General features: G+C 44.0%; 1 protein-coding gene across 1 annotated transcript in view; it reads left to right on the top strand.

Moving 5' to 3' along the window:
* LOC141098898 (dual oxidase 1-like) overlaps nucleotides 1–13,343 on the top strand; it is an 85,080-nt gene that overhangs the window by 18,813 nt on the left and 52,924 nt on the right. The window contains exons 7-9 of the mRNA XM_073586868.1: nucleotides 1,691–1,857; nucleotides 2,448–2,508; nucleotides 3,757–3,853. Of these exons, the coding sequence (XP_073442969.1) occupies nucleotides 1,691–1,857; nucleotides 2,448–2,508; nucleotides 3,757–3,853 (325 nt within the window). The remainder of the gene's footprint in view (nucleotides 1–1,690; nucleotides 1,858–2,447; nucleotides 2,509–3,756; nucleotides 3,854–13,343) is intronic.

Here is a 13,343-nt window from a genome sequence, read left to right as displayed (position 1 = left end):
CACGTTTTAGCACTGTTGTCTTATAATGTGGCATTAGAGCTTTTTGGGATTCTTAATTGCCATTAGAACCTATAGTAGTAGAAACATATACCTTTAAAGTGGCCCTTTCACTAATTTAAAATGAGTATCTCCTCCAATTGGCACTGCTCCACTGATTTTGAAACATTATCTATTTTTCTTCGGTGTCCCTCTATTTCAAAGTTATGCCCACAATGAATAAAGATACAGATTTTCCTTTCAATCAATGGGGAGTATACCACCGAAATTCTCAGAGGGCATTTGTCCTTTCAATTCTGATGCGTTTCAGTGAAAACATGGTCGCTTTTACTGAGAAGTTTTGTGATACATGCCATTTGGTTGAAGGTAAAATTTACATTTTTATTACCGGGAGGCATAACTTTAGAATGGATTCCAGAATTAGTGGAAGAGTGGCAACTGGAGGATATACTTAGTGTAATAAAATCCAGCATCCAGTGAAATGTTGAAACTAATTGCGTCCACGGGCAGTGACAGTATTGTGGCCATGAAGATGTCGAAAACCACAGCTGTAATTTGCACAACAACGTAATTTACCAGCTAAACATTTGTATATGCAGGTGAAACAGTTACTGTATCTCCGTGCAAAATTAGAGCACCACTCCAGATGTTTTATTTTTATTTCAGCTCTGGAGTGGTGCTACTAATCTAAGGTCCTTGACCATAGGGAACAAGGCTCTCATAGAGATGCTTTGAAAAGAGACCTTCAGCTCGCTCCATTAAACACTGGAGTGATCCGATAGGTCATAAATTGCTGGAAACTGATAGGAGTGGCATTGATAGAGCATGAAGATGGTAGCTGGTGTGATGCTAGTCACTTCTCATGGCCAAGCCGTGAGTCGGAGTGGTCAAGGAGTCCAGGGTCAGAAGCCAGGAGGGTACGTCATAAACAGAAGAAAGAGATAAAAGCGTAGTCAGGCAATGTTTTGAGGTCAGAGTACCGGGAGGTTATCGGATCAGAGCTGAAGGGGTTAAACAGGTGGATGGTCAGAATGAAATCCAAACTCAGATAACAGATGAAGCAAACAGAACACAAGGCACAGGAGAGCACAGAGCACAAACCTCACAAGATGAATGTACATCTGGCAGTGGTCTGGGAGAAGCTGCTCAGTTAAGTAGGCATTGCAATTACCTGGGATAGTGAACACCTGAGACAGACAACGCCTCCCAGTCACAGATTGGCTAGTCAAGCTGTCAATCAACACACTAACAGCTCATCAAGCCCCTGTACCAGATTGGATGGCCATGCTGTCCATCAAAGTACTGACAGCTTCAGCAGGCCTCTGTACTGGATTGGATGGCCGTGCTGTCAGTAGCTGCATCCCAGACACCCTGAGGGGTGGAACCCTGACAGCTGGTAAGTATGAGGGTAGAAGCAGTGAAGTTAGGTTAGAAGCACCACTCCAGCAGTAAAAAAAATGCTAGAGTGGTGCGATAACTGATTTTGCAGCGTTAACAGTCTGCAGCAACTCAACTCTCTGCATTTTTCAGATGCAGTATGGTTCCTGAATGTGACCATAGCTTCAGTGATTGCCTTTGGTTTTATAATTGTAGATCATTTAGCATTTTGTTGAGCAATCTTATCAATTTAGTTAAAGAGCAAAAAACTCCTTTGTGTGAAATTCATATGATTTTGTTTGAATCCATACGATAGGCTTTGGTAATGCTATGGGAAATGAAAGTCCATTTATGCAAGCACAGAGCCTCGTTTGGTTTCGATACCACAATCACAAAGCAGAAAAACTGTCAGAAGATCACCCGGATTGGTCTGATGATGTTTTGTTTCACAATGCAAGGAAATGGGTCATTGCTATTTACCAGGTAAGGTTTACTTATTAACTCTTCATTATATACTCCCAGTGCTGTACATATGATGCAAAGCAATCATTGGTTCATATAATATACTGTATATTCTATCCTGCATATGAAAGAGTAAATTGAATGATAGATACAAAATCACAAAGGTCATTAAATAAAACTGTCCATACAAACAGTGCAAACTTAGACTAGACAGTCTTACAAGTTGCAAAATTTATGATAGTGTTTCATGCTTTTTGTACATTTAGTGCATTTTTAGACTGTAAAGTCTGCGCTTACATCACTTATTAGCTTGCTTACATGGCTACTATTTTTTAGAAAGAGTCTAATTTCTAATTTCTGCCTAATAAATGATTTTAAAAATCAGAAATAGATTAGCCATGCTCACTCTCGAGCAGAAAAGGCAAAACTGTTGTTCTTTGTAGAATTTTAAAGGTATTTTTACATTGAAAGTGATGCAAACATCATGAACCAAAACTCTGGTGCAATTTACACATAGAATCTGGTGTAAATACCATAGTATGTTCCTCATATATAAATTGGTTTTGTGTGCTATTTACCTCATTTCTATGTATTTTTGTTGTTTTTTTTAGAATATTGCATTTTATGAATGGCTGCCTACATTTTTGTCAATGCATGTTCCAGACTACAGTGGTACGTAGCAGTCTAATGCCAAAAAAATAAAAATTCTAAATAACAGTTAAAAGCCAAATGTGTAGCACACTGAGAAGACCTTTAGCCTTGACATAGTGAACTACAAAACAGTTCTAGCCTTTTATGTAGTGTGAAACTATATAATAAACACTTCAAGCAAAATCAGTGTAAGTATATAAAACAAGCACGACCAAGTTCCTTTCTTTACAGCACAAAAAACAGGCAAAGTTACTTTTTTAGGTTATAGGTCACTGAATTGAAAGAAAACAGATTTTCATTAGTTTCTATATTTAATTCCTATTTATTTGAGAAAATCTAAAGTCCTTCAACAATGTGCTGCCTGGTGCCATCAAATGTCTCCCGTTACCTTTCTTGAACTGTTTTAAGTTATACGATCTTTTATGAAACCAATTCATAATAACCTTCGTCTCCTCCAGTAAAACAAAGATTAATTATGCCTGGGTGGTGTATGGCTGATGGTTGGAATCCGTCAGATGCACCAGTTGCAGCTATCCAGGAAAAGTATACTTTTTTTCTAGATGCTTAACACTCGGGGACATGTTTGATTGATAGAAAAGTTAAAAGCGATTTCCCAAAATCAAAAGTTATTCCATTTCTAGAGAATAGGGGAGGAAGTGCTGTTTTCTTTGGACCTGACCACTGGGACCCCCAATGACCCTGAGACAGAACTTCGGGACCTAAATGGAGCAGTTCTTTGTTTGAATCTCTATCCATTCATTATCTTTGTAATTGCCGGAGAAATTTGAGGCCAAAGCCTTAACAGAAGCAGCAGACTATATTATGGGAAGGATATATTTATTCTCCGGAGCTTTGTAGCTGCTTCACCAATGAGAGGATGCAGAACAGAGGTGCTTATACTGTATGCAGCACTCTTATTTAGAGACGCTCGTGTTGAAATTGGGTTGCTTGGGTAATATGGAGCTTTTGCACAGAGGGTCACAAGATTAGGAGGGCATGCTTTCTTCATTGCTGGCTTGCAAGTCAGGGCAAAGAATAAAAAGATTTTTAGTCACAAGAACATGGAACTCATGGGAACAGAAGTAAGAGCAAACAGAAAAAAAGAAAACAAGAAAATAATTTTGGAAAAAATGTTAGTTATTTTTAGATTGTCAGAATGGGGTGGGAAGGATGGTTAATCAAATGGAATTCAGGGTAGACTCTAATAGTGATTTTAGATTGTGGCTATCTTCTGAAGATTTTCATTTTCCTTTTTTCTTCATGCTTTAGGGTACAACCAACATGTGGATCCAAGCATATCTCCAGAATTTTTGTCACTAACAGCACAGATGATATATACCATGATGCCTTCAGGAGTTTATATGAGGTATTGTATTTTGTTATGATTAAAAAAGCAAAAAAAATCTTTAGCTTTAAGATTTTCCATTAGCATTAGGGTATGCGGGCATCATATAGCGTTTGCTGTACAAGTGCAGAGGACAAGCTAAGTAAAAGTTTCTCCGACTCTGGCTGACCATGGATTACATGTTACATTTATTTTGGTATATGGATAGCAGTTAGACCTTTAATTATTAAATTTGCAAAAACAAATGAAATAAAGCTAAACCTAAATATTTTAGCACGAGCTGTTGGATTTGATTCATATCATTTTGCATGTTATTTTTAAACCTGGATACATTGGAGTAAGAGGTGAGAAAATCAATTAAGAGACATATGCATCCTAATGATTTCTTATCATTTAGCTACCATGAGACAGCATTAAAAATGCACTATAATCACAGATAGGAATACTTGTCTGTCTAAGTTTACATAACTTCCGAGCTGTAAGTTATGAAGACTTTGTGGGCCCATACTATCTCCCATTAAAATTCCACATTTTTCCAAATAAGTGGCAGAACTGGGGTATAAAAACAGCAACAAAACTTTAGTGGAATTATGAGTTGCGAAAACAAAAGTGAAAATTTCAAACAGATTTCTGGTGTAAATTGTTTGATGAAACTGCCTCTATATGTTAGCATTTCTTTTTGTTCTTTCTTTATAAAGAATCTTAACTTACAATTTAACCCCTTCACCCCCAAGGGTGGTTTGCACGTTCATGACCGGGCCAATTTTTACAATTCTGACCACTGTACCTTTATGAGGTCATAACTCTGGAACGCTTCCATGGATTCCAGTGATTCTGACATTGTTTTCTCGTGACATATTGTACTTCATGTTAGTGGTAAAATTTCATTCAAATTATTTGCGTTTATTTGTGAGAAAAACGGAAATTTGGCGAAAATTTTGAAAATTTCGCAATTTTCCAACTTTGAATTTTTATGCCCTTAAATCACAGAGATACGGCACACAAAAAACTTGATAACTAACATTTCCCACATGTTTACTTTACATCAGCACAATTTTGGAACCAAAATTTTTTTTTGTTAGGAAGTTATAAGTAGAGTTGAGAGACTTTTGGTTTTTTAGGGTCGCGTTTCGTTTCGTGAAACCCGACTTTTCCAAAAGTCGGGTCGAGCAAGATCGTCCGATTATAGGGAAAAGTCGGGGTCATACCGAAACACGAAACCCAATGTAAGTCAATGGGGAATAAAAGTCGGCAGTGAGAGGAGGACAGGAAACACACCTACAGTGCCCATTTGAATGCCAAAAGCATCAATTCTTCTTACTTAAGCTTGTCAACCTTAATTAACTTCATAATACAAGTTACGCACTGAAAAATGGGGGTTATTTGGCTAAAGTTGTGGGGGGTGAGGGCTGGCTGCAGGTTTTCATGTGCCCTGGGTGAAAGAGCGCCCCTTTAACACATACCACAACTCATCATGCTCCGATACGGCAGAGAAATAGCGGTATAGTCCAATGAAAAATACCTCACTTTTTACATCTCATGACGAGGCCCATCTATTTCTCCATACAGAATCATTGGTCCCATATAATGTTTGAAACAGTATATGATGAGCTCCACATAATGCTACAGTATATGTTGGTCCCCATGGATGAAGCTCCACTGTCTTATGGGCCCAAATAATGCTCCAAACATAATGGGCCCCATTTCTAATGCTCTAGTGTATAATGGGCCCTGTAAATGCTGCTCCAGTGTCTGATGTCCACCTTTGGAATGTTCCAGTGTATGGTGGGCCCCATCTATCATTCTCCAGAGTATAGTGCTCCCCAAAAATTGCTGTCCCAACATTGAAAACAATCAAATAAGTCTCCTCGCTAGGGAATCCCTGTACTTGTCTGGATTCCTCGTCGTCCCCATCTTCCATCTCACTGTACAGTATTTCAACTTTGCAAGTGCTGTGATCCTGGGCAAGCAGGGGGGCCCACTTGTTGGCGATGGCACTGGCACAGGGCCCCTGATAGTACGGTGGTGTGTCTGATGGCGGGTGGGCCGAACCTGCACTTTCATCTGCAGCTTCCTCTTTGTCACCGTGTAAGATGGAACTGTATATGGGAAGGGTAACCTGAGTTTCATCAGGGTCAGATTCAGGTCGTGTAGCGTGCGAGGGGAATGTAGTGGTCTGGGTCAATGTACCAGCAGATTCATCGAGCAGTGGCTGGGCATCAGTGCACTTGTGTCGCCCCCAGGAGTACGGTCGCCACAGTGGCATTACCTTCTTCCTAGGGAGTGTGATGTCATGCTTGGGAGCAACGAAGGATCTCTCTAGCAGGTTAACTGATTGGGCGGCGTTATTCCCACGAGTAGAGTTGAGCGATACCGTCCGATACTTCAAAGTATCGTATCGGATGGTATCGGCCGATCTTTAAAAAAAGTATCGGTATCGCCGATTCCGATACCGGAAGTCCCATTCAAGTCTATGGGACTTCCGGTATCGGAATAAGAAAAACCCTTTCCTGCCCTTGTACAGCCTCTCTGGGGTCTGTACGGGCCTTTCGGGGGGCTGTGCCGGCCTGCCAGGGGGTCTGTGCAGGCTCCGGTGGTCTGTGCCGGCCTGCCGGTGGTCTGTGCAGGCTCCGGGGGGCTGTGCCGGCCTGCCGGGGGGCTGTGCCGGCCTGCCGGTGGTCTGTGCAGGCTCCGGGGGTCTGTGCAGGCATCGTCCGATGGGACTACAAGTCCCATCGGGCGATGCCTGCTACCATGACAGTGATTGACACATTAGCCAATGATGGGACAGTAGTAGTCCCATCATCCGGCTAATGTGTTAAATGTAAAAAAAAAAAAAAAAATTACATGCTACATACATACAACATGCATACTACATACATGCTACATTCATACTACATACTACATACATGCTACATTCATACTACATGCAACATACATACTACATATATACTACATGCATGCTACATACATACTGCATGCTACATACATACCACATATATACTACATACATACTACATGCATGCTACATGCTACATACATACCACATACATACTACATACATACTACATGCATACTACATGCTACATACATACCACATATATTCTACATACATACTACATGCATGCTACATGCTACATACATACCACATACATACTACATACATACTACATGCATACTACATGCAACATACATACTACATATATACTACATGCATGCTACATACATACTGCATGCTACATACATACCACATATATACTACATACATACTACATGCATGCTACATGCATGCTACATGCTACATACATAACACATATATACTACATGCATGCTACATACATACTACATGCTACATACTACATATATACTACATGCATGCTACATACTACATGCTACATACATACTACATATATACTACATGCATGCTACATACATACTACATGCTACATACATACCACATATTTACTACATACATACAATACATTCATACAATACATACATAGACATACAGTACATATAACATAGAGTAACATACTTACCAATACTTGTCACATTGTTCCCCGAAGCCATTGTCTTTCCGGAATAAATATTAACATAACAAACCACAAAAATACTCACCCACGATCCGAAGCGTCCACGAGTGTGTCCCACGACGATCTTGGGTAGAGAACGGCAGCATCAGATGATGCTGCCGTTCTCTACGGGCTGCAGGAATCCAATGACGGAAGGTAGGTATCCTTCCGCACTGTATTCCTCCGCCACTTAAAAAAAAAAAAGTCCCTAGTCTCACTTTATGCCATTGCTGTGTGGGAATTTCCCACACAGCAATGGCATAAAGTGAGACTAGGGACTTTTTTTTTTTTTTTAAGTGGCGGAGGAATACAGTGCGGAAGGATACCTACCTTCCGTCATTGGATTCCTGCAGCCCGTAGAGAACGGCAGCATCATCTGATGCTGCCGTTCTCTACCCAAGATCGTCGTGGGACACACTCGTGGACTGCTTCGGATCGTGGGTGAGTATTTTTGTGGTTTGTTATGTTAATATTTATTCCGGAAAGACAATGGCTTCGGGGAACAATGTGACAAGTATTGGTAAGTATGTTACTCTATGTTATATGTACTGTATGTCTATGTATGTATTGTATGAATGTATTGTATGTATGTAGTATATATGTGGTATGTATGTAGCATGTAGTATGTATGTAGCATGCAGTATGTATGTAGCATGTATGTAGTATGTATGTAGTATATATGTAGTATGTATGTAGCATGTAGTATGTATGTAGCATGCATGTAGTATATATGTAGTATGTATGTAGCATGCATGTAGTATGTATGTAGTATGTATGTAGTATGTATGTAGCATGCAGTATGTATGTAGCATGTATGTAGTATATATGTAGTATGTATGTAGCATGCATGTAGTATGTATGTAGCATGTAGTATGTATGTAGCATGCATGTAGTATGTATGTAGCATGTATGTAGTATGTATGTAGTATATATGTAGTATGTATGTAGCATGTAATATGTATGTAGCATGCATGTAGTATGTATGTAGTATTTTTTTTTTTTTTTTTTTTTTTTTTTTTTTTAACATTTAACACATTAGCCGGATGATGGGACTACTACTGTCCCATCATTGGCTAATGTGTCAATCACTGTCATGGTAGCAGGCATCGCCCGATGGGACTTGTAGTCCCATCGGACGATGCTTGCACAGACCCCCGGACATCAGCACAGCCCCCCGGCAGGCCGGCACAGCCCCCCGGCAGGCCGGCAGAGACCCCCGGAAGGCCCGAAATGACGGCGCATCATGATGCGCACACACCGCGCATCATGATGACGTCAGGCCGTCAATCAACTGAACTTCCGATTCCGATGCCGAATTCCGATATTGAAAAAATATCGGAAGTCGGTATCGGAATTCCGATACAGCAAGTATCGGCCGATACCCGATACTTGCGGTATCGGAATGCTCAACACTACCCACGAGTCATGACCCTCCAAACAGCATTCATGAAGGCAAAGTGTTTGTTTTACGTGGGCAGTATGGTTGCAAAGCTGAACCTTAAAGGAATGTCCAGAAGGGCACCACCAGGAGTGGAGCCTACGGTTAAATTCGACTCCACCTGGGAAACCTCAACCATGCCAGCTACAGAACAGATGCACACATGGCAAGCTTAATTCCGTTAACGAACAAGACTCCGTCATGCCCCGCGGTCCGAGTCCGGCTTACTAGAGGGACACGTGAGGCTTTGGCACATGAGATTGGCCAATAACTGGTGTGTCATGCCCTTACATGTCCGTGGCTGCATGTGCGCTACACTGAAAAGGCCAGCGTTTGTCGCTTACAGGTGCAGATAACCCGCTGAACAACGTTAGTGATGGGGATCACTGATTACAATTATTACCCGCGAACAATCATTTCCCAGTAAGTGCAGGTCAACCGCAGTTCCGGAATTGGGCCTAACCGTCATTCCTGAAAAAATGAAAAACTTACGTGTGCAAACCACAGGTGCTATAGCTTGCTTAACAGCTCGCCAGCCGTTCTCACGCCCAGTATGGATTACACGTGATTGCACAAAGGTGAGAAAGGGTACCGTATCCCCAGATAACATGTATGGATAGCGTACACATTCAAAATATATGTCTCAGGAGGCAGGCTCAGACGGTGTTAGGCCCAGTATGGATTGCACGTGATTGCACAAAGGTTAGAAAGGGTACCGTTTCCCCGGATAACATGTATGGATAGCGTACACATTCAAAATATATGTCTCAGGAGGCAGGCTCAGACGGTGTTAGGCCCAGTATGGATTGCACGTGATTGCACAAAGGTTAGAAAGGGTACCGTATCCCCGGATAACATGTATGGATAGCGTACACATTCAAAATATATGTCTCAGGAGGCAGGCTCAGACGGTGTTAGGCCCAGTATGGATTGCACGTGATTGCACAAAGGTTAGAAAGGGTACCGTATCCCCGGATAACATGTATGGATAGCGTACACATTCAAAATATATGTCTCAGGAGGCAGGCTCAGACGGTGTTAGGCCCAGTATGGATTGCACGTGATTGCACAAAGGTTAGAAAGGGTACCGTTTCCCCGGATAACATGTATGGATAGCGTACACATTCAAAATATATGTCTCAGGAGGCAGGCTCAGACGGTGTTAAGCCCAGTATGGATTGCACGTGATTGCACAAAGGTTAGAAAGGGTACCGTTTCCCCGGATAACATGTATGGATAGCGTACACATTCAAAATATATGTCTATTCATCAGGAGGCAGGCTCAGACGGTGTCAGGCACAGTATGGATTTGACGGCCCAGACTACACAGCGGAGGAGCAGGGAGAGGTAAAGATTGCAAATGCTGGGGCCCTGCCCAAGCAAGGGGCGGCCCACTCGTGGGCGTCGGTACTGGCACTGGGCCCCTCATAGTACAGCGGTGTGTCTGACGGCGGGTGTGCACCACCACCGTCAGAGACACTTGATTGCACTATGAAGGACCCTGTACCAGTGCCCACGCCCAAGAGTCGGCCTACCCACCTGTCCAGGGCAACGGCACTCGCACGGTGTCGTGCGCTAGGTGGTGACCCCGGCCATGGGGGGGGGGGCAGCACAGTTAGGGAGTTTTAGAAAGTGGCATATGTTGATGTTGGACATTCAGCTGATGCAAAAGGTGAAATAGGTCAAGTCCCAGGAAGAGGTGGACCAAAGCAAGCCATTTTTCTGTCACCCTATGTGTCATCAGAGGAAGGTGGGACAAAATCCTTGGAAACCCATGCGTGGTTCATTTTAATGAAGGTTAGATCATCCACATTTTGGGTTGACAGACGGGTCCTTTTTTCTGTCAGGATTGATCCAGCTGCACTGAAGACTCTTTCCGATAGCACACTTGCAGCTGGGCAAGCGAGCTCCTGTAAGGCATATTGGGCCAATTCAGGCCAGGTGTCCAGTTTAGCGGCCCAATAGTCAAAGGGGAATGACCTGTGTGGGAGAACATCGATATGGGAGGAAAAGTAGTTTGTAACCATAGTTGACAACTGCTGTCTCCTGTCACTTTCCATCGATGCAGTATTACCAGTTGTGTGAGCAGTACTTGAAAAATCAGTCCACAACATTGTCATGAAACCCCTGTCTCCAACGCCACTTCTGCTGTGTGCACCACGAACACCTCTGCCAAGCTGCCCCCGGCCCGTACGGCTCGTGTGAGAACCATCACCGCTGCTGTGTGCTGGGAATGCCTCAAGCAACCGATTTACCAGAGTTGCTTGTTTATTAGCCAATATTAGGTCAAGGTTCTCCTGTGGCATGATGTTTTGTAATTTGCCTTTATAGCATGGATCCAGGATGCTGGCCAACCAGTAGTCGTCATCGTTCATCATTTTGGCAATGCGTGGGTCCCTTTTTAGGATCTGCAAGGCATAATCTGACATGTGGGCCAATGTTCCCGGTGTCAATGATGCACTGCGAGTGCTGGGTGGAGGAGCACTTTCTGGCAAATCCACATCCCTCCAGTCACGCACAAACCCTGTACCAGACCTTGCCACGCCAACATTTTCACTTGCCCCACGAGATGCATCCTCCTCCCCTAAGTAATCATCCCCATCATCCTCCTCCTCCTCCTCTTCTTCCTCCACCTCGTCCAGGAGAGGTCCCTGAGCAGACAATGGCTGAATGTCATCAAGGATTCCCTCCTCCTCTTCCTCCTCATCAACATTGGCTGCAGACGCCTGCTCCTTAAGGTGCGTCAAAGTTTGCATGAGCAGACGCATAAGTGGGATGCTCATGCTTAGGATGGCGTCATCTGCGCTTACCAGCCGTGTGCATTCCTCAAAACACTGAAGGACTTTACAGAGGTCTTTCAGCTTCGACCACTGCACACCTGTCAACTCCATGTCTGCTCTCAAAGTGCCTGGCCGTGTATCCTCCCACAAATGCATTATGGCCTGCCTCTGCTCGCACAGCCGCTCCACCATGTGCAGGGTGGAGTTCCAACTTGTTGCAATGTCGATAATGAGGCGGTGGTTGGGAAGGTGGAGCAATCGCTGCAGCTTCTGCATACGAACGGAGTGTACAGGCGACCGGCGGATGTGCGCGCACAGTCTTCGCACCTTCTGGAGCAGGGCTGTTAACTCCGGATAATTTTTGAGGAAGCACTGCACCACCAGGTTCAAGGTGTGAGCCAAGAAAGGTATATGGCTGAGTTTTGAAAGGGCTATGGCTGCCACAAAATTACGGCCGTTATCACTAACTACCTTGCCTGCCTCAAGATGTACACTGCCCAGCCATGACTCAGTTTGTCGCTTCAAGTACTCGGCCAGCACCTCGGCGGTGTGTCTGTTGCCCAAACACATCATCTGCAACACAGCCTGCTGACGCTTTCCACTAGCTGCTCGATAGGGGGACACATCGTGTGTAACAGTGGCAGCTGCAGATGGAGTGCTCGTACGACTGTGCTCTGTGGACGAGCTTTCGCTTCTGGAGGAGGAGGAGGGTCGAACGCCTACAGCCAACTGTTTCCTATACCGTGGGCTAGGCAGCACTGTCCCACCACCGCTGTCCCCTGTGGACCCTGCATCCACCACATTAACCCAGTGCGCAGTGATGGACACGTAACGGCCCTGGCCATGCCGACTGGACCATGCATCAGTTGTGAGGTGCACCTTTCCGCTCACTGACTGCTTGAGTGCATGGACAATGCGGTCTTTCACATGATGGTGGAGGGCTGGGATGGCTTTGCGAGAGAAGAAGTGGCGACTGGGTAGGTCATAGCGTGGTACTGCATAGGCCATGAGTTCGCGGAAAGCTGTGCTTTCCACCAACCGAAAGGGCATCATCTCAAACGAGATTAGTTTGGCAATGTGGGCTTTCAAACCCAGTGTACGCGGATGAGAGACTGAGTACTTTCTTGACCTACTCATAGTGTCTGGGAGGGTGAGCTGGACTTGAGAGCTGCATATGGTGGAAGTAGCGGTGGACAGGGCGGACTGAGAGAGGGTTGATGATGGTGATGGAGTTGGTGTTTTTTCTGATGGCCTAGAATCACTCTTTCGTTGATATAACAGTGGGATTCCCTGACTGCTGTGGCCTTGCAACGACACCTCAACATTTGCTGCTGTGCTAACCGGTGGGCTTACAGTGGGGGAAACAATGCAGCGTTGCTGACTACCTTCGTTGTGATCAGTTGCACATGTGGCACTTGAGGTTTGGTGTTGTGTCCACGCTTGCAAGTGCATGCTGGTTAAATGTCTAAGCATGCAACTGGTATTCAAATTTTTCAGATTTTTCCCTCGGCTAAAGGTCTTTGCGCACTTCTTACAGATAACCTTGGCCTGATCATGAGGATTTTGTTCAAAAAAGTGCCACACTGCACTCTTCCTACTTTGGCAGACATTTTGCGGCCTAGCACGCTGTGATCTTTTGACCCTCTGGACAAGCTGTCCAGCAACTCTTTTGATGTTTGGAACCTGTCTTTGGAGTGCTCCGGGCCTGCCAGATAACAGCT

This window comes from Dendrobates tinctorius, unplaced genomic scaffold (assembly GCF_039654945.1).
Source record: "Dendrobates tinctorius isolate UK_male_01 unplaced genomic scaffold, ASM3965494v1 ptg000097l, whole genome shotgun sequence".
NCBI classification, from domain to species: Eukaryota; Metazoa; Chordata; class Amphibia; order Anura; family Dendrobatidae; genus Dendrobates; species Dendrobates tinctorius.
This window is presented reverse-complemented; position numbering and strand designations above follow the sequence as displayed.